At 40.5% G+C, this 20844-nt stretch overlaps 1 protein-coding gene across 4 annotated transcripts in view; it reads left to right on the plus strand.

Moving 5' to 3' along the window:
• Positions 1–20844, plus strand: part of SDK1 (sidekick cell adhesion molecule 1) — a 727049-nt gene that overhangs the window by 375880 nt on the left and 330325 nt on the right. For all 4 annotated transcript variants that reach the window (XM_075010599.1, XM_075010598.1, XM_075010600.1 and 1 more), the window contains one exon: positions 13308–13441. In XM_075010599.1, coding sequence (XP_074866700.1) covers positions 13308–13441 — 134 coding nt within the window. The remainder of the gene's footprint in view (positions 1–13307; positions 13442–20844) is intronic.

A 20844-nucleotide genomic window follows, 5' to 3' on the forward strand; every position in this document is an offset into this window, starting at 1 on the left:
CTGCTATTGCATATGTGTGAACCGGTAAGATGTAATCTCCAGTACAGACTGAAGTGGGTAATATGAATCAATACCTATAAAGCAATTGAAGTCTGCTTGCTGACCATTAGCTCAGGAATGACACCTCTTCTCCAGATGAAGATATGCACAGCTAGTAACATTCTGCTGAGTTGAAGGAGGAACTACCTAAAACTTGACTAACAGAAGTGTCCATGGATGAAAAGGTTGTAGTAAAGGCTCTGCAGCATCACTGGCTTCCCCTGATCTGATTGCTAGAGTTATATGCCACAGGGTGCATTCTGTTCATAGCCCAAGAAACATAAGACAGTTTGGTAATTTACAGATATATTTATTGGGATTTGTAAACGTTTATAACAGTATTTTTAGCCCTGAGGATAAAAAGGCTGTACATGCCAGCAGGGCAGCCAACAGAATTGCTGGGCCACTGGCACAGGCCCTTTTAAATCACTGGGCCCTGGGATAGCTGTCCTCACCCACTCCCCATCGGTGGCCCTACATTGCACAGTGTAGGAGGAAACCCAGAGAAACCAAAGTGCATCCAGTAACAATAGTTCATCATTCCGCTGGGCATATAATTTATGTATTGCCCAAAAAAGGTGTACAAAGCAGTCTTTCAGTTGTAGCCTCTGAGTTGCACATTGCCGTAATGGTGCTTTGACAAAGGGGACTCCGACTCTTTTCTCCCCACATTATTTGACAGATACTTTAAAGACAGGTGTTACTCTCATTCGATCCTGAGGCTGGCAAGATCACCTGAAAAAGTGGTTTTTTTTTAAAGCTTGCTTAAGCTATACTGGTCTCAGAAATTCAAGTATTTGTTAGTGTCCTACAGAAGTGAATTTTATGCCATTAACTCAGAAGTCAAGTACACTATAAGTCAAATAAACAACCAATCTATTGATTTAATTTAGAAATAAACAGAGTTGACAGATTACCCATCTTTCTCTTTTTGGGAACAGAGCCCAGACTGAAATAAAAAATCCTATGATCTGCTCTGTTTTAATCGTACATAATCCAAATTTTGTTGATTTTTTATCTCATTTTTTATGGTTATAGACTCAAAGGTTTTAAGGTACAAATACAAATACATTCTTAATGGGGCTACTTTTCAGAATTTCTAAGAAGCTATCCCACAGAACAACAGTTTTCAAAAGTCACCACAAATAAGTGATGTTTCATGGATACTAATATGCATACTGTTGATACTGGTAGGAAGAACTTCTAATCATAAGGATTGTGATAACATAAGGCCACTTCATGTCCACAAATAAAATAGAAACAAGAGGAAGACCAAGGAGACAATAGGTCCATAGATCAATGAAGAGGGAAAAACAATAACAGAAAATGTGGAAATGTCAGAGGTGCTTAATTCAAGTTACCAACCCCACCTCTGTGAGAGCTGGTAACCGTGTTGGTGGGAGACCCTCCCTCTCATTGGCTTAGAACGTATCACCCCTGAGTGATGTAGTTATACTGAAGAAAACGTAGTAGACCTGGCTTCAGAATGAGATGACAAGAGACCTAATGGGGAGCTAAAGTAGGATGGCCATGTTGCTCTTTCATTTTCAACCTAGGCTCCATATACAGTGTGAGTCAGACTGCTCTGAATCTCAATCTTACGAGATAAACACAAAAATGAATAAGCTTAGAAACAAAATTTACTCACCCCATCTTACCAAGACAATGCTAATGAAGCAATGAGCAAACTTCTGTAGTCCAACTTACCCTTTTACTTCATCTCTTTTTCATGCTTCTCATTAGGAAGACACAGCTTAGTTTACTTGCAAAATCCTGTTTATTTCACTAATTGGGATCAAGTATTGTTTCCTGGGAATGGAATAGTGCCCTACTTCAAAGTTAAACTGTATGTAGACATTCAACTTCCAAGTTGCTTACTTAGAAGTTGTACTTTGAAGTAAGCCACTTTTCTTTCCTTTTCTTATTCCTGGGAATGGAGAGAGGACTTGGAAGTTGGGGAAAATGTGTGTAGACTCTCTGATGGCTACTTCAATGTAGTGCCTCACTTCGAAGTTAACTTCAAAGTTAGTTCCTGGTGTAGATGCATCCTTAAAGACCTATTTGTTCAGATGTTATTTACTTGGCTGCATTTTTTCTTTTATTTTATCTTTACTGGATTTAAGATAGAGTCAAATTGTGCCTGACAGGATGTGAACCTGTTTTCCAAAAAATCTCACTGCTTCACATACTGTGATACAAATGTTTAAGACCATACATTCTTGAAAAGCAGTGGGCAAGATTCTGCTTTAAATTCCACTGTAAAAACAGAAAAAGTATTAATGGGTGAGCTACAGAAACAAATGTAAAATGGCTGTAGCAATACCAATGGCAGATGCAGCACTGGCATTAAATAGATGTGAGGGTATCAAGGCTAGCAGTGGTATGCACTTTATATTTATCTGCTAAATATATTATTATGGGGTTGAAGATTCATCTGTCATTGTCACTTAATCTATCATCTGTTCATTGTGATGCTCTGGGGCAGGAGGCATGCCACTGCTAATTTGTTTTTGTTCAATACAGTTCATTGTCATGGCTCTCTTTCATAATTATTTTCCAGAAGAGCTACCCATGAAATAGGACTAGAAACTTATAAGACGGGGGTCTTGAAAACCAAATTACAAACTATAATAACACTACATTATAGTGATCTCTGTAGTAATAGAAATGTATGTGCAATTTAATAACACCAAAATATTCCTTTCACAACAGAGGAGGTTAAAAGTCAATGTAAAAATGATCAGAGAACTCTCTTTTATTCAGTACAAGAAAATGTTTAAGGGTGAGATGAATTTTGCTTTTATTTATATCATAAAATTACTCCTCCCTGCACTTCCAAGTCCCAAACTAATAGAAATAGGCTCTTGCTCATCTTTAGTGGCATCAGTTAGCTTTATAGCTTTATAGATCAAGGACCTGTGAATACCTCCCGGTAGCCTGATTTTGTTTGAATAATCCATTCCTATTTAAATATTCCCACTACTCCTACTAGCTATGACCATAGCAACAGATACTGATGTTTCATGTGGAGTTCAATGGGTTGAGTGCATGATAAACCAGAGAGAGAGAGTGCGCAGAAAATAGATATTCTGTTGACACACAAATACCATGATTACAGGGACAATTTTGTAAAAGAAAGAAGACTTGAAAAGAAAATTGTATTTTTTTTTCAGAAATTTTGACTTCCATTCTTGATTAAGTTTTCTGTTTTAGTCTTAAAGTTTGTGATGTATTTTTGTCATTTGAGGAACAGTGTTACATTAGCCCGTCCAGGAGACCTGTTATCACTGCACTGTGATTCAGTTAGATACCTTTTCATACTGTGATTCAAGCAGAGCCATTACCAGGACTTACATCTGCTGGACTGAGCTTTTGTTACTTAATAGTAATTAAAAAACAGAGTCTATTTTTTGGGTGCAGAGGGATGATTATGACCCTTTAAAGAAGAACTAAAATCAGAGCATTCAGATTCAGAACAACTTATTAATATGAAATAAAGAGAAATGGACTTCTTTATGGACTCTGTTCTATAATCTTAACTGTGTATGATGTTTAACTGCCAAAGCAATAGATGCTTCATAAATTTTTAAAATAGATATGTAGAAGGGACTGAGAAAGATGGGCCCTACTGTACATGGGAAGCAGAGTGGGTGGGATGAGGTATGTGTGGAGAGTTGACAGTGGGAGGTGGGTGGGGACAGTTGTGACTGATAGTATGATTTTGAACTGAACCCTTCACCACATGCCCAGGAGCAGTATGGAGAATTTCCCTAGACTTTTTCCTTCCTGGACTGAAAGCCAGAGCTTGTGAACTGGGAAACCCAGTTCAAGAAAACAGAAGTGCTGCCCCCCACCTTCTCCCCATCATAGAAAGTAGGTCACCATCAACATGAAGTCTCCCTCTCATTGTGCTCCCATTGGCCACTAATATCCAGCAAATGCCAACACGGTTCTTGGTTCCCTTTCTTTACTGAAGGTCAGCTAGCTGGTTTTATTTGGCTCGTTTTGACTATGAATCTTGGGAAATGGCTGTTCCAGCATATTTGTATGAACTTCAGATTTCCTTTTTCAAATGTGAAAGTTAAAATAGAGGCTTCTGTTTTTAAAATGAAATCTATATGAGAAATCTTGAGTGGCTGCAAGGCCCCCTCAAAAGAAAAAACAAACAAACAAACAAAACCCCACCCCCACAAACTGTCAGCTAATGACTGTCCAGCAGTTAGAATCTGATTTATGTTATGTTTTGCACACTGCATGAATTGATTTGCATAGAGGTACTCAGAATTCAAAGTATGTGTGTGAGTTTTTGGGCACACTTAATAAATAGCTGTTTTGCAGTATTAAGTGCCTGGCATCTGACTATTTTGTTCTGCTCAAGGATGAGATTGGGGTCCAGGACTCCTCATGTTCTGTTTCTATGGTTATGTTACAGTATAGCCAGCTTCAAAATACTTTAGGAATGAGTCCTGATGAAGGTGAGCTCTTAGTTTTATTTAAAACATATCTATTTTTGGCAGTAACAGTCCCCAGAAGTAATAAGAAATTTTGGAGGAAAACATAGTGAAATTCTTGTTCTGCTAAAATCTGACAAAATTCTCATTGTCTTCAATGGAGCCAGTATTTATATATATTTATAGCCAGGGGACATATATTTATATATATATTTGAAAGAGTTTGTGTCTGTCCATCCACCTGTCAGTGAATCTGTTTGTTCCAGAACACCTAACCAGTAAAAGTTAGGGCCACCAAATATGGTATGCAACTTCCTTTTATCTAAATGCAAAGCAAAGTGAGGGTTTGGTTGTGCCAGGACAATAGGATGTATCAGAAATGTTATTGTTTCTCATCAAATGGAAAGGGAGGGGTACGGTAGCAGGGACATTATACTCCAGAGTGATCAAAGGAGGGTAGCAAGCAAGTGTGTCCCCAATACCTTGGGAGAGCTGTGGAACAGCAGCTGTCTGGCCAGCACGGCCCCTGGTGCCCTGGACCAAACCCAGAAGCAGACACTGGCTGCCCCCACCCCCTGCCCTCACTCCTGCACTCTCGCCCACTGACCTGATTCCTGCTCCCCTCATATCTTCAGTACCCTGCCCTGAACCCCCAAAATCTCCAAGCCCTTGCCCTGGTTCCTGTCCCCACTCCACTCCCTGAGCCCCTTGGCCTGAAGGACCCAAGCGATGCTGGGTAAATCTTCTAATGTAATATAACTGCATATTTTCTGAGGCCAAAAATCCCTCTTGGAATCTTTTAGTAATTACATTATCATTACTGTATAATCTCTACATTTCTTAGTAAAATCATTGTTCCTGGGGATTTCGTGATGTTCCTGTGGAGAAGGATCAGCTCTGGTTACATGATATAAACAAAAGTTTTAAAAAGAATTACAGATTTTCTTGAATTAATGTCTTGTAAAAAGGATTTTGATGTTTGTATTAGCTGGATGGTAGCATTGAAAAAGAGGCTTTGTCAAAGGTCTTGTTACTAAAATATTGCATTCTGTAACTTGAACAGATGGCTCTGTTTTAAGAAGAGGCTGAATCAGGTTATTCTGTGGTTTCCATTTTATTACTGCACTGATTTAGAATTCTAACATCTGTTTATCCACCAATCTAGTAACTACCAGTCCAGCAAAATATGACTTTCTGAAAATTATTTTGTTATAATAAAATTTACTTTTTTTCCCCAATAGTGTTGATTTTCTATGCAAAAATTCAACTATTTTATAATCTGAAGGTTTCTTTGGGATATTTTGTTAAATATTTCCACCTATGAAAATCAGATCATTTATTTAGGTGTGTGAATGTTGTATTAGCTGTTTTGATCTGTCCACTATTGAATATGCTATTCTGTGTTTCTCAGGAAACTATCAATGGGAATTAAGCACATAGGGTGCTTTGGGAAATCCCAGAAGGCGCTTAGTTGTTTCTTCAGGTGCTTAAATACCTTTATAAATATGTCCTTTTGGACTTCTACCCTCTGAGCCTTTTGTTCTCCCATTCTATCAATCACCTGTCTTAGCCAGGCAGTAAGTCATAGATTCAGGGCTCCTTTCACAATGCTTGAGTCTTCACCAGATGGGTGTACACTTGAGGCCATGTTACCATGTCATGCACTAACTGACCAGTGTGGACCCTATTGAAGCACACTACAAATTCCTCGGTGCATGTAAATGAAGATCTGTTTGAAAGAGAACTACATTAACATGTACTCAGGAACTTTTAGAATGCACTAGCAGTTACTGAAATATATGCTAGTACCGAGTAACATTTATATTCCCATTGGCGTGAACTGAAACTTCATATAGGCCAACCCAGAGCTTCTGGTTTCAGCTGTCTTCTGCCTTCAGTCTGTGACTGTTTATTATGTTAAAGGCATGGTAGAAATTGTATTCAGACAATGTTACACAAGCAGGAAGGCTTTAAGGGTGCAATGTGCTCCAGGGCCCAACTGCATTGTGTTCCAGAATCTGACTGCCAAGTATTCAGTGAAACCGGTCAGATATGTGGCTCAGCAGAGGACAACAGACCCACACTCCGTGGGGGCAGGACCTAGGGTGGGGCAGCATGTGAAGAGGATGCTAAGCACTCTGCCCAGACCCCCTCCCCCACCCCGTGGGAGGGATGGCACTGTTGCAGAGCCTGCAGAGTGCAAACAGTTTGGAAATAGCTTCCTCTTTGCCACTCCAGAGCATAGGTGAGGGACAGAGAAACTTCCACATGCCAGCGCTGTGTGGAGCTTTAGCACAAGCAGGGCTTGGCTCCTCCTGGTCAGTGTCCTGGGCCAGAGGGGTTGAGGTTTCCCTGGGTGCCAGCCCAGCCAGAGGCAGTGAGGAAAGAAGAAAGAGCCTGTCAGCCAGGCTGTTGGTGAGCTGAAAGATCCAACCAGGGACTGGTTTTCAGCCTAGTGCTGGAGTGGATATGAAGGCGCAGATAGACCTTGGGGTGGTGGGGACTGGCACAGCAGGGAGAGGACAGTGAGAAGAGAAACATGTTAAAGGACCAATGGGTAGGCAGCAGAGGTGACACATAACTGTCCACCAGGACAAGCAGCTAGTGCTGGCTGGAAATGGAAGGAGGCTGGGGAGTTGGGAGCCAGCTAATCAAAATTTGGCATGCAGTGGGGACTGCACTCATGGACCAGCAGGGGAAACATCTGGCCCCACATGCTGATGCTGTTGCTGTTGACCACAGGCCTTACATACCCACCCCATCGTCAGCCACAGGACTCCCCGTTCGCTGCTGGTAGATGGGTGAACAAGGATCTACTTAGCAGTAATGGTGGGAGGGGAGAGACAGAACATATTGGATAATTTACTGATTTAAAAAAAAAAAAAAAGCTAGCAACACTGTCACAAGATCTTAAATAGGGGTTGTCCCTTTAAAAATAGAACATCTTGTCACCCTACTGGTATCTTAATTTACATACATATTTTAATATAGTTCATTTTGTTTATTGCTAATCCTTCATTTTAAAAAGTCCTTTGCAAATTTATCTTAAAATTTGCTTTGCCTTTCATTCCTTTATGCTTTATTACCCACTATTTTGGGAATTTCCAACCAATCACTTACAGAAGTTAGATTAATAACAGCAAGGTAATTATGAATCACTCTTTCCAAAAGTGCTATATTGCCTATAAGGCTTTTGGCTAAAACTGCAGCTGGTATTGGATGTGCCTGAAATGTATTACAACATTTAAAAATAATGTTTCTCCATGCTATCTGTTTGGAATAACTACAGGAGGAACCAATATAATATGCATGGCATTTAAAGAGTCTATCATTTACTATTTAATAGGATTTTTTTCTTTATCCTGTTTGCTTTATGAAATGCTGTATTGCTTATATTTTATATCCTCATTCTTTACATCTATTAAACATTTCCTTTGATTCAATTTTCAAGTCAAGTAAGCTAATATAATGGCATTCAACATGGAAAAATTGACCCATAGGGATATTTCATAGATATTTTTAAACAAAAACTTTCAAAATGAGCACCATGCGTCAGCTATGCATGTGGTGTGGATTGGTGTAACTGAATGAACTTCAGTGACACTGCTGCAAGTTATACCAGTTGAGGATCTGGCCCTCTGTCTTTATCAAGTAGTTGAGCTATCAGAAAGTATGGATATTGTTAAAAATATTTGCTGTTATCTATCTTCTGATTTTTGGCATAATGGATGGTTCAAATAGGAGAGGCCGACCCCCCAGAGAATGGGTAGACAATATAATAGATTGGAGTGGAGCTAGCCTACAGAAACTAAGCCACTCTGCACTGGACAGGGAAAGACGGAAGGAAATAGTGAGGGAGGCATAAGACACTAATGGGCACTGAGCCCGTGGTTGATGACGATGATGGCGATGATCTTCTGATTTTAAAGTGAAAATGCCATGGATAAAACATAGCAAGCATTATTTAAATAGAAGCTGGTATTTTCCAATAGTTATTTTGTTCCTTGTTTCCCTACATTTAGAATAGCACACAGAAGTTGGGAATACATGTTCCTTCCACTGCTGTTCCTTTTATGAAGAATTTTTCTCCAAAAATAAAATAATTGTGAGTTAATGTTAACAAAACCAGAGTAAGCAAAAACACTCTAGAAGGCAAACACCTTCCTGAGTTACTGGAGTAGGAATAACTATAGTAGTGAGTAGTGAACTATTATGTGAGCAGTGATAATATATAAACTTTTGCCATCTCACGTGGTCATTTACACCTGCAAATATAAATCCAGTGCTTTTTTTTGTGCTGGTACTTCCACCAGTTTGGCAGCCTCGGCTATGAGATTGGCTGGTGGGGGGGAGCTGGCTGAGTAACGGCCCCCCCTTTTTTTTTTTTTTGTTTTAAACAAAGAAAACACTATATGTATCTATATACCTATCTTTAATACATACGGAACAGATTTTTTTGTTTTTGCATTTGTTCATTATTTTGTTTCTTAATCCATCATAAGAACAGTACCTTGATGGAGCCTCAGAGAGTATTTCTAAAGTGATAGGTTTCTGCAGAATGAAAACGTAACATTTTTAAAGTAAACATGTTAGATGCAACTGTTGGAAACTCAGACCTGTATCTTTTAAAGACTTTTTTCTCTTGCTTCACTTTCCTGGTCAGTGAGTTTACTATCAGATTAAATACATGCATATATCTCTGCAGACTCAGAGAGTTGTGAAATTGTTTTCTCTAATCGCAGTATATTCATTATGATAGGATTTAGTTGTTGGTTCATCAGTGCCTTTGAAATATTGGGCTTGTGTTATGAGATAACAATTGATTTAAAAAAAAACCCATTCATTAACAATTGTAAAATCCCATTTCATATTTTTGGCAAGTGCTCTTTGCTAACAATTACAGCAGAATTTTCTAATTTATTTAAAGCTCTTTTCTAGAGCCAGTTTATCTGTGGAAAAGATCTACCTTCCTCCGTCAGTGTCTGTATAAGCAAGTTGATAAATCTGTGAAACTCTTAGTAATACAAGGTTTATGTTGAGATTTTTCTCTTACTAGGCCCTCTAACTTCCTCAGTCTGTGAACCTTGTGAAGTAGTGAAATAAATATATTTTTATTCCAGTGTTACACGTGAGGAAATGAAGACACGGAAGGATGAAGTGATTTGGCCGAAATAACAAAGGGTTCCTTTCTGCCACCCTTACTCATGTTGAATTACTGTATATCTTGCTCCACAATAAACTCCATTAATTTCAGTGATCTGGATTGTGTCTTGTCCTACATAGCTGCACAAGGGATTAAAACCCTTTTACTCCCACTAAACATATACAACTATGAACCTGCATGGAACAGTTAGCAGATAGCAGTTCTAGCATAGCGAAAAGAACAGAGGACTGCATATATGATGCTGCTTTACTTGAGCCGTGACAAGGGTGAAGTGACTCAGGCACTTGCCTTGCATGCACAGCTGAGGGGATGCAGTTAAGATAGCTTCCTTACTGCTTCTCTCTCTCTCTCTCTCTCTCTCTCTCTCTCACACACACACACACAAAAAGATCTTTCAACTGGCTGGTAGAACCCCCTGCCCTTATATGGCTGAACTGACCTGTATTCCCTTTACTTTACTTTATTTGCCTGGCATGTGGTGAATATGGCCCATGGAGCCTACACCAGTGCCATTTTAAAAGCTAGCTGGGCGCCTCTGAGCCGCATCTGGCTCTTTAAGGAGCCATTTGTGGCTCCAGATGCTGCTGCTGCCTGACTCCCCTTCCAACTCCCTACCCAGCTGCACTGAGAGAGTAGAACTCGATTTAATTCGTTTAATGGCTGTCAGAAGGGATCCAGACATTAAAACAACTAAATTGAGTCCCATTATTTCAGTGTGGCAAGGCAGGAAACTGCACACACTGCAAGCGGGGAAGGGAGAAGGAGTGCTGAGGGAGCTGCGCAGAGGAGGAGGAGGCAGTGGTGGCAGCTCGGTGAAAGAACTGAGGGGGGGAAGCAGTAGCAGTGCATGGAGCTTGTGTGAGGTAGGTGGGGGGGCATGGTTTGGGACTGAGGGGTTAAGCCTGGGGGCAGTTTGAAATACTTGTGCTTTTTTTTTTTTTACCATATACAATATTAATTGAACAATGATGCTTGAAAAATGTGCATGTGGAGAGAATTAGATCCACCCATGTTATTGCAAAGTGACTTGTTTGACGTTTTATGCAGGTAAGCCTGGGAGCAGGGGAGCAGTTTGGGGCTGAGAGGGGTTAAGCCTGGGAACAGGGAAGCAGGTTTGGGACTATTTTGTGTTCGGCCCTCAGAACGTGTAAAAAATTGCCCATGTGGCCCCCAATGAAAAAAGGTTGGCCACCCCTATACTAAGCTATCTTCGTTCATGCCTTGCACCACATCAGTGCCCCTGCCTGCACCAAGGACTGTCAATATTGACTGCTCCTTAAAGGCACCATTTCCTTAGGGATGCATCTTTTGCAAACTGGTATAGTAAAATAATATACTTTACAGCAAAGATTTTGTCTGATTTCTTAAAAAGTTGTTTTCTTTTGGGCAATTCTTTTGTTCAGATGTATACTGCTGATCTTCAAAAAGCAGCAATAGATTTAAGTTTTACATAAGACTGCGATTTGAATGCCTTGGAAATTTTGTCAAAGATTCAGAGTTTTGACTATCAGGCATTAGCGCTGTTGCCAAACATTTTATCTGTGATGAGTTTGGACCTTCTACATTTAATTCATGAATATAAGCTGGCCGAATGTTATCCCGATTTTGAAATCACCCTGCGAATGTTTCTCTCCTTGCCAGTGACAGTGGCTTCTTGTGAAAGAAGTTTTGTTAAACTAATTAATTAAGAACTAACTTCGAGCATCCATGGGTCAGGAGAGATGATCAAATATCTCTGTCTTATCAATAGAACATGAAGTAGTGAATAATATTAATTTTGATGCAATTACTGATGAGTTTGTCTCATTGAAAGCGTACAAAGTACAATGATAACCAAATACCTAAGAGTACCTGACATGGTCATATTTTATAATAATATGTATTAATATATATATTATAAGTATAGATTATATTATAATTATATGTATTAAGATATACATATATAAATTGATTGATAGTGCAAATCTCATTATTATTGTTGTTGTTTTTCTATTAAATAACTACAATGAATATATGAGGGGGAACAATTGTAAATTCTTGTCTCAGGCAAGTGGACGGTGAGGGCCAGAAAGAGAGCACAAATATGGATCTACACCTGTATGTGCTACCCAGAACTGTTGGGGCACGCAGCAGGGATCAACAAAATTATTCTCTCTTAGTCTGGGCAAAAGCTGTGTCCCCAACTCATATTCAGAGCTATGATTAATGGCACACTTGAGCTTAGTCTATAACCCAGAGCACTGTGACAAAGGCTGACAGATTTGGGTCCAATGTTAGAGTCAGAATGTTGATGAGAAGTTATGAGTTTCTTGCTTCTAGTCCTATATTCGGATAACTAGACTGTGCTTTTATCACCATGTGCCTGCCCCACCAAATCCCCAGTTTTTCTCAGCCTTTCTGCTACAGGGACCAGCTTGCTGCCTTCCTAAACTGTTGTTGAGGAGCTCTCTGGGACTGGCACCAGTTCACAGACTGGTCTTTGAGAAACACTGATCTAAGACCTAATCATGTTATGTCAGTGACTCCAACCTGAAAATCCAAAGACCCAATTCTGGACAAAGTTTAATCTCTTATGTGGCAGAATTGGGTGCTCCTATTAGATGGTTGTATCAAAGTTCTACCTCTTTTATAATTTGTGAACATGGCATTCTGAATAGTTCAAGTGCTGCCTTGCACCATAAGTGATAGCAGTGCTAGTATTTGGGTCTGTATTATCATTAATAAGCCAGATAAGAAGAGCTTAACTTGTGGAAATGAGCAGATTCAGTGGAGTGAATATACTCATTCCGAGCACATAATTTTTTACATATTTTTCTAGATTTACATTTTATCTAATATAGTCAAAAGACTGTACAGCACGTGTAAAATGCAAACAAACTGATCTTGCTGCAGTACAGATGGTTAGCACTGACTTAAAAGAGAGTCTGTGAGGACAACTGTTATGTAGCAGCTCTAAAAAAGATTAAATTATATTAGACCATGACATTTATTGACTCCCCTAGGACTACACAACCACAAACTACAGAATAATTCTTTCATGCTTGGTTTAGATTAAATAGTTTTGCTCTTCATTCTCTTTATATACATGATTCTTCAGCTGAGCATGTTAATTAGTCTCTTGCTCTTTTTGTATCTGAAAGTGAGATAATTATACAGGCCATAAATATAGAATAGTTATCTCCTGAGATTCTCTTGCCTCTGATTTTTCACTGAACTGTATCCTCTCATTGCAGAGTGCTGATCTCACTTTCAAAGAAGGTTTTTCAGTCAAACTGGGTTTGCAGCAAAATGGTGTTTGCCAGGAGTATGAACCCTGTCTATATGGTTTACCTGTTCAAACTCTTTCACTTATTATTTTTTTAATAATTATTGCAGTTTATATACCACTCATTGAAGTCTTCTGTATTGCTATAAGCCTCTTAAACAACTTAAAGAAGAGAAAAGGCTCAAATGTCACAGACCCAAAATTTCTTGACGCCTTCTTGTGGTTGTGTTTAAAGTTAGAGGTCTGCTGTTGAGTTCTAAGCATCTCTGTGTGAATGTCCTTTGAACACTGTACATTACACTTCACTCAGAACTGAGGTTTTGCGCTGCTTATGCTTAGGTAATATCATTGTTCCTCTTTTAATTTAATTAATTGTTTCCCTATACAGAGCTATAACACTGGAGAATCAGCTGGTGATCCTTGCAGCAGAAGCAACAGATGCAGGAAGTTACTATGTCCAGGCAGTCAATGAAAAAAATGGAGAGAACAAGACAAGTCCATTTCTTTATCTGAGTGTAGTGAGTGAGTATTGAAATCTCATAAAATTTGCTTTGGTATTGTGATCACTGAAAATGTTCCCAGAGATCTGCATGCTGAAAATAATTTACTAGGGCTGTGGTTTCACTAGAAGTTTTGCCAACAAAGCCACAGTTTTGTCAACAAAATTCATAGAGCATGCACGCACAAAATGCATTTGGTAGACAGTATTTGGACAAAACACAGCACTTTGGCCAGCATCATTCTGCCTCAAAGCTTTGAGGCCTAATGTTGCTGTCAGCAGGTTCTATCAACAAAAACTGCGTGGCCCCTCTGTGGGGGCCTTCTCTCGACAGACGGGGCATCTACAACCATGGGCAGTCCTGTCTGTTGTGCATCCAGGTGCCTGTTTTGTCAAGAGAGCAGCCAGGCAGTCTGGCTGCTTTGTGGGGAGAGCTGAGGGCTCTCCTGGTTGGCTTTTGTGTGTGGCCAACAGAAGTTTGTTGGGAAGTCTCTCCCTACAGTGACTGCTGTTCACAGAGTGCAGTAGTGTAACTGTAGCCTTGGAAAGTGATCCAGAAAGGAGCTAAGCCTCTCCTGCCCTTTAAGTCACCACTGGAACCCCATGCAGTATGCTCCAGACAGTACTGAAGGCTGGCAGGGGTGTTCTTTGGTCTCGATGATGCTGACAGCTGGCTACCCCTGGCCCAGTCCCTTCCATCTCATGCCATGTTCCTGAAAGCATGGATTTAGCCCTCCCCCCACATCTTGTGCAGGGGACCATCAAGTCTGCTTTGAAGTACAGAGTGCCTTCAACTCCCCAAGTAAAGTTAGTAACACTGTAGGAGCAGGCCCAAAGCTTTTAGTCTGCTGATATTTTAGGGATAGTCTTCTAGAAAACAATATGACTTTTAATATTGTTGACCCAGGCAAAAGGTAGCAAGATGTATAGATATATCAATTTGGGAAAGCTCGCCAATCCAACTTAAAGTTGAAGATTATAGGTTCACACCTCCCCCAAGTTAACGGTGAAGTCTGAGGCAGAACCTCAGGCTTAGGCCAGAGGTGAGCTTTCGGGATTCCCAGTCAGAACACAGACAATGATTTTAACAATGCCTATGTTTTATTTAATAGCACAATAGTACATATGCAGCACTTAACCAAGACACTACGATAGAGATATATCATGGTTAGCACTTAGATTACAATAAAAGATCTTACTTAACAAAGTCTCTAAGCAATACCTATTGTTTTACTAACTGCTCTTATGGTTTTAACCTATGTTTAGCAAACAGGATGCAATACTTGCTGACTCCTTTTGAACTCTTTTAGAAGCGGAGACCAGCTCGCTTCCACCTGTCAAAAGGGAGTTATTGCAGTGATTCAGGAAAGGAAAAAGTTAGCTGAGAGTTTTAAGAAGTAACAAGAGTAGAAGATAACAAAGGAGAGAGAGAGAGAGAGAGTCAGAGTCAGGGTGATAGGCACCCCGCTGGTGCGGATCCATCTGGCACAGCTTAACACACGTCACCTTGGGCGTTCTTCTAAGTGCCTCTTCTGTTTTTCCCAAAGCATTTTTATACCCTTTTTTCTCATGTTGACTAAATTAGGGTCTGATCTAATTGAATCTTGAATACCTGCGGAGACCCCCGTGTGTATGATGACCTGATTCTATTCATCCTGTTTTTCTCGAAAAAGAGCTCAAGGGGAAATTTTTGTCTGAGCCCCTTTACCTGAATATATCAGATGATCTTCTGTTCTTTCCTGTAAGTGAGGAAAGGTTTGGGTGTATTTTCATATCTGAGAGGTATTTTTAGATGGCACAGACCGATATGACACACTTTTACTAACCTTACCTTAAACATACATACGGAAAGTTAATTTGCCCAAGCTTTCCCCCTCAAGCCCTACTTACTGGGCAGGCCCCTTGCATTACTGCTGGCAGGAAAGAAGGTAAGCATAGATCCTTCTACGACTCAGTTAGCTAGACTATCATGGCTTTCTAATATCTAACCTAGATCATATACTATAAGCTAAGCCCAGGCAACAATATGTCTCAATATAAATATCTACATTTATGAACAAAGAATGCAGGCCATACTTACAGGATGGAAGACTCTATCCCAGGAGACAGTGATTCTGCATAGTATTTGAGTGTCATGGTGTGTAATCAGCTGAACATGTGACACCGAGGCCAAAAGAACTAATGCAATCCCGGCTATGTCAACACTAGCATGCCCCCTTTTGAAAGGGGGATGCTAATGAGGCACTTCAGGATATGCTAATGAGGTGTTGCAATGAATATGCAGTGCCTCATTAGCATAATGGCAGCTGTGGCACTTTGAAAGTGCCTCCTTCAATCGTGTGGGTCGTCTACACAGGGTCCTTTTCGAAAAGGCCCCGCACGCGTCGAAATCCCCTTATTCTTATTTAGTTGTAGGAATAAGGGGATTTTGAAGTGTGTGGAGTCCTTGCAAAAAGGACCTTGTGTAGATGATCTACACATGATCGAAAGTGGCACTTTCGAAATTCCGCAGCCACCATTATGCTAATGAGGTGCTGTATATTCGTTGCAGAGCCTCATTAGCATATCCCAAAGTGTCTCATTAGGCTAGGGTAAACATAGCCCCAGAGAGGCGTACCCAGGGGAATCTCAAGTAGAAGTAGAGAAGTTTTTAGTATGGATATGACCACTGCTAGAATACTGCATCCTGATCTTACAGCCACAGTTCAGGAAAGATGTTGGTAAGTAGGAGAGAATTCAGAGAAGAGCCCCAAGGAAAAGGATTAGAAAACATGCATTATACTGGTAAACAGAAGTTAAATAGATTGAACTCATTAACACAAGTAAAGTCAATGGGTGATTTGATTATAATCTAAATATCTATACAGAGAACAAATATTTGATAATTGGCTCTTGAATTTAATAGTGAAAGGTGTAACCCAATCCGATGGCTGGAAGTTGAAGTTAGTTAGATTTTTAACAATAAGAGTAATTAACCATTGGAATAATTTATCACAGGTTGTGGTAGATTCTCTATCACTGACCACTTTAAAATCAGCATTGGATTTTTCTTCTAAAAGATATGCTCTAGGAAGCACTTTGGGGATGCTAATGACCTATGTTACGTAGGTGATCACAATGGTCCCTTCTAGCCTTAGAATCTATTCCATTTGTGAAAGATTATATTTCTAGTATTTTAAGACTTGAAGGAAGGTGGTTCACTCAGAACAGTCACTCAGAACAGTGTCAATTTTAAGTTGCTTGAGAGACTAGTATTTAAACTGTTAACTTTATTGACTAAGTTATCTCATTACGAGGCAGAGTTCTGAGAAGAACATAGCGCTGGTGATCAAGTGATTAGACTAAGATCTTTTATTGAGGATGCCTTTGAAGCAGGACAGAAGATCATCACTGTTTTCACTGATCTTTCATCTGCCTATGGCTCAGTTGGGCAATATGTCCCAGTCCTAAAATTATGCTCCATAGTCCCAGATATGAAACTTGTAGTGTTTATTATGCAGATGATTTCTAACACAAGTGACCATTAAGTTTGGAGATGGTTGAAGTTGTCCATGTCATAAGAACAGATTCCCCTAGGAATTGGTACTCACTCTGAATTTGTTTAATAGCATAATAACAGCCATAATGGACCAGGCCAAACATCCATCTAGCCCAGTGTCCTGTCTTTCAAAAGTGGCCAAGGGAAAGTTCCCCAGAGGGAATGAACAAAACAGGTAATCAAGTGATCCATTCCCTGTTGCCCATTCCCTGATTCTGGCAATCAGACTAGGGACACTGTTCCTGCTAATCGTGACTAATAGCCATGGATAGATGATCTTATCTAGTTCATTCTTGAACCCTGATGTAGTTTTGGCTCGCACTATGACCTCTGGCAAGGTGTTCTGCAGGTTGACTGTTGTGTGAAACAATACTTCCTTCAGTTTGTTTTCAACTATCTGCATATTAAATACATGATACCTTCTGCTGAAACTGCCATCCATCTTAGCTACTAAGTTAATGTTTGCTGATGGCATCTGCCTTATAACAGTCAGAAGATGCTTTGATGAGTTACTGTCTTGCTTGTCATCTGACCTTCACATCTTGACCAAGTACTTTTTAAAGTAGTATCTGAAACTAAATACACTAAAGACAGTGTCATCTCATTTGTCCTGCCAAATGAACAGTTCATCAACAGCTGAAGTTTGGATTATATTGGCCCAAGGATTAAAAATAGTAACAGCCCAATTGATGCCTAATATTAAATGGTTTTACACAAGATTTGGGGTCTGGTATATAGAGACCTCGGCCTACTTTGTACCATGGCAAACACACCATTGAAATCCTTTTAAATGATTTATTAAAGCTACTTTGAGCTCTGATAACTCATACCAGCATTAGGTTATTGAGGGAATTGCAATTAGATATGGCCTGGTGAGGACATCTCTCAGGAGTGGAACAAAAAAGAGCTTGGACTCCTAGGAGATAGTTGTCAAGCTGTCTGGAGTGACTCAGAAGCATAAGTACCAACTTCAGTTCTGTTGTTAAGCAGGGCATGGACACACACCTGAAACTGACTGAGTTCTATACTTAGATTTCACCAACCAGGTATCAAGTGTGAACTCATCAGGCACTACAACAGCTTTAGCTTGGAATCACAGACATGGAAAACTCCAATTGATCTTACCACCTGAGTGAGCTTGTATTTGTCATATATTTGTGATAAATACCCCTGACGCCAAAAAGAGTTATTCCCTCTTCCAAAGGACTTACCCTGGCTTCATCTGAACCTAGTCCTTAAGTTGGGTCAGAAAGCTGCATTGTTTGGACCACCTTATTGTCTCTTTGTAGTACCTTTTCCCATTGACATTTGTTCTTGGAAGCTTTGGTAATATTTTATGGTCTTTAATCAATGTTCCCTCTATTTTTTCCATTCATGTGAGGAATAATTTTGCTTATGTGCACCAAGACACATGCAGATGGGCACACCACTAGAAACACATGCTGCCAGTGGTGGGTGGCTGTGGGTGTTATGCTGATCACCTGGGTGGCACCTGAATCTCTCCTGGGTTTTGTAGGAAAAGAGAATTCTAGAGTCAATGGCTCACCACTGAGAACTCCCTAGGCCTGACCCTAGTTTGTGAGGTTAATATTTAGGGACTTTTAGCTCAATTGCCTCTTCTGATTTCAGTTAATGGTGTGGTGCAAGACAAGGCTACGTCTACACGTGCCCCAAACTTCGAAATGGCCATGCAAATGGCCATTTCGAAGTTTACTAATGAAGCGCTGAAATGCATATTCAGCGCTTCATTAGCATGCGGGCGGCTGCAGCACTTCGAAATTGACGTGCCTCGCCGCCGCGCGGCTCGTCCCGACGGGGCTCCTTTTCGAAAGGACCCCACCTACTTCAAAGTCCCCTTATTCCCATGAGCTCATAAACATAAACCCTGGAAAACTTTGTGTTGCAGATTAAAGTAAGTCTCTTAATTACACCTGGTAGCAAATAGAAATGTGTGGTTTCTGGCTAACAGGTGTAGTATATTCTCTGAGATCAATAGGTAGGTAGTTGCATTTGCCACCTATTGAATCTGTAGGAGATTTGTTGTAGTTGAGAGTAAAAATCCCATCTAGAAATCATAAACACATGGATTACTGTGGTGATACAGATAGGAAAGCCATAAGCCTGTGTGTATTTCACTACACTAATCCATGTCGTTATTCCAGAAACAATGTCTTATGCCAGTAATCCATCTAGAAACAATATTTTTAAAAGCATGCTTTGTTCCAGATGTCACCTGAAGTTCTAGGAGCAGTCAGTGAGTAAAGAGCACCACCAAATTTTAAACCTGTTGGATGAAAGATGTAATCTCCATTTTAAAGAAGTCTTACTGAAGGCACAGGAACAAACCATCCTGCTGCATAGTAAGAAATGCAGACATGGTAGGCAACCAGCTTGGCTTAACAGGGAAATCCTTAGTCAGCTTAAACTCAAAAAGGATGCACACAAGAAATGGAAATGTGGACAGTTGACTACGGAGAAGTATAAACATTCAGGTGGAGAATGCCGGGGAGTAATCAGAAAAGCGAAAGCACAATTGGAACTGCAGCTGGCAAGGGATGTGAAGACTAACAAGAAGAGTTTCTACAGGCATGTGAACAATAAACGGGTTATCGGAGAAGGTGTGGGGCCATTTCTGGATGAGGGAGGTAACCTAGTGACAGATGATGTAGGAAAAGCTGAAGTACTCAATGTTTTTTTTGCCTCAGTCTTCATGGACGAAGTCAACTTCCACATGACGGTCCTAGACAATGCAGGATGGGAAGGTGGAGGGCAGTCATCTGCGGGGAAGGAACAAGTTCTGAGCTATCTAGAAAAACTAGATGTACACAGATTCATGGGTCTGTATTTAATGCACCCAAGGGTACTGAGGGAATTGGCAGAGGTCATTGCTGAACATTTGGCCATTATCTTTGAAGACTCTTGGAGATCAGGAGATATACTAGGTGACAGGAAAAAGGCAAACGTAGTGCCCATCTTTAAAAAAGGAAAGAAGGACAACCCAGGGAATTATAGACCGATCAGCCTTACCTCAATCCCTGGGAAAATAATGGAGGGGATCCTCAAGGAATCCATTTTGGAGCACTTGGAAGAGGGGAAAGTGATCAAAAGTAGCCAACCTGGATTCACCAGGGGCAAGTCCTGCCTAACCAATCTGGTTAGCTTCTATGACAAGGTAACAGGCTCTGTGGACATGGGGAAGTCAGTGGATGTGATATACCTTGACTTCAGCAAAGCTTTTGATACAGTCTCCCGCAACATTCTTGTCCATAAGTTAAGGAAATATGGATTGGATGCTTGGACTATAAAATGAATAGAAAGCTGGCTTGACGGTTGGGCCCAATGGGTAGTGGTCATTGGCTCAATATCTGGATGGCGGTCAGTTTCAAGCGGAGTGCCGCAAGGCTCAGTTCTGGGGCTGCTGTTGTTCAACATCTTTATTAATGGCCTGGATGAGGGACTGGATTGCACCCTGAGCAAATTTGCGGATGACACAAAACTAAGGGGAAAGGTAGATACACTGGAGGGTAGAGAGAGAATCCAGAGGGACCTGGATAAATTGGAGGACTGGGCCAAAAGAAATCTGATGCAGTTCAACAATGAGAAGTGTAGTGTCCTGCACCTGGGGCAGAATAATCCCAAACATTGTTGTAGGCTGGGGACCGACTGGCTCAGCAGCAGTACGATGAAAAGGGACCTAGGGGTTATGGTGGATGAAAGGCTGGATATGAGTAAACAGGGTGCCCTTGTAGCCAAGGCTAACGGCATGCTAGGATGCATTAGGTGGATCATTTCGAGCAGATCTAGAGAAGTAGTTATTCCCCTCTATTCGGCACTGGTGAGGCCACGTTTGGAATATTGTGTCCAGTTTTGGGACCCCCAGTGTAAAAA

This window comes from Carettochelys insculpta, chromosome 16 (genome assembly GCF_033958435.1).
Source record: "Carettochelys insculpta isolate YL-2023 chromosome 16, ASM3395843v1, whole genome shotgun sequence".
Lineage (NCBI taxonomy): Eukaryota > Metazoa > Chordata > Testudines > Carettochelyidae > Carettochelys > Carettochelys insculpta.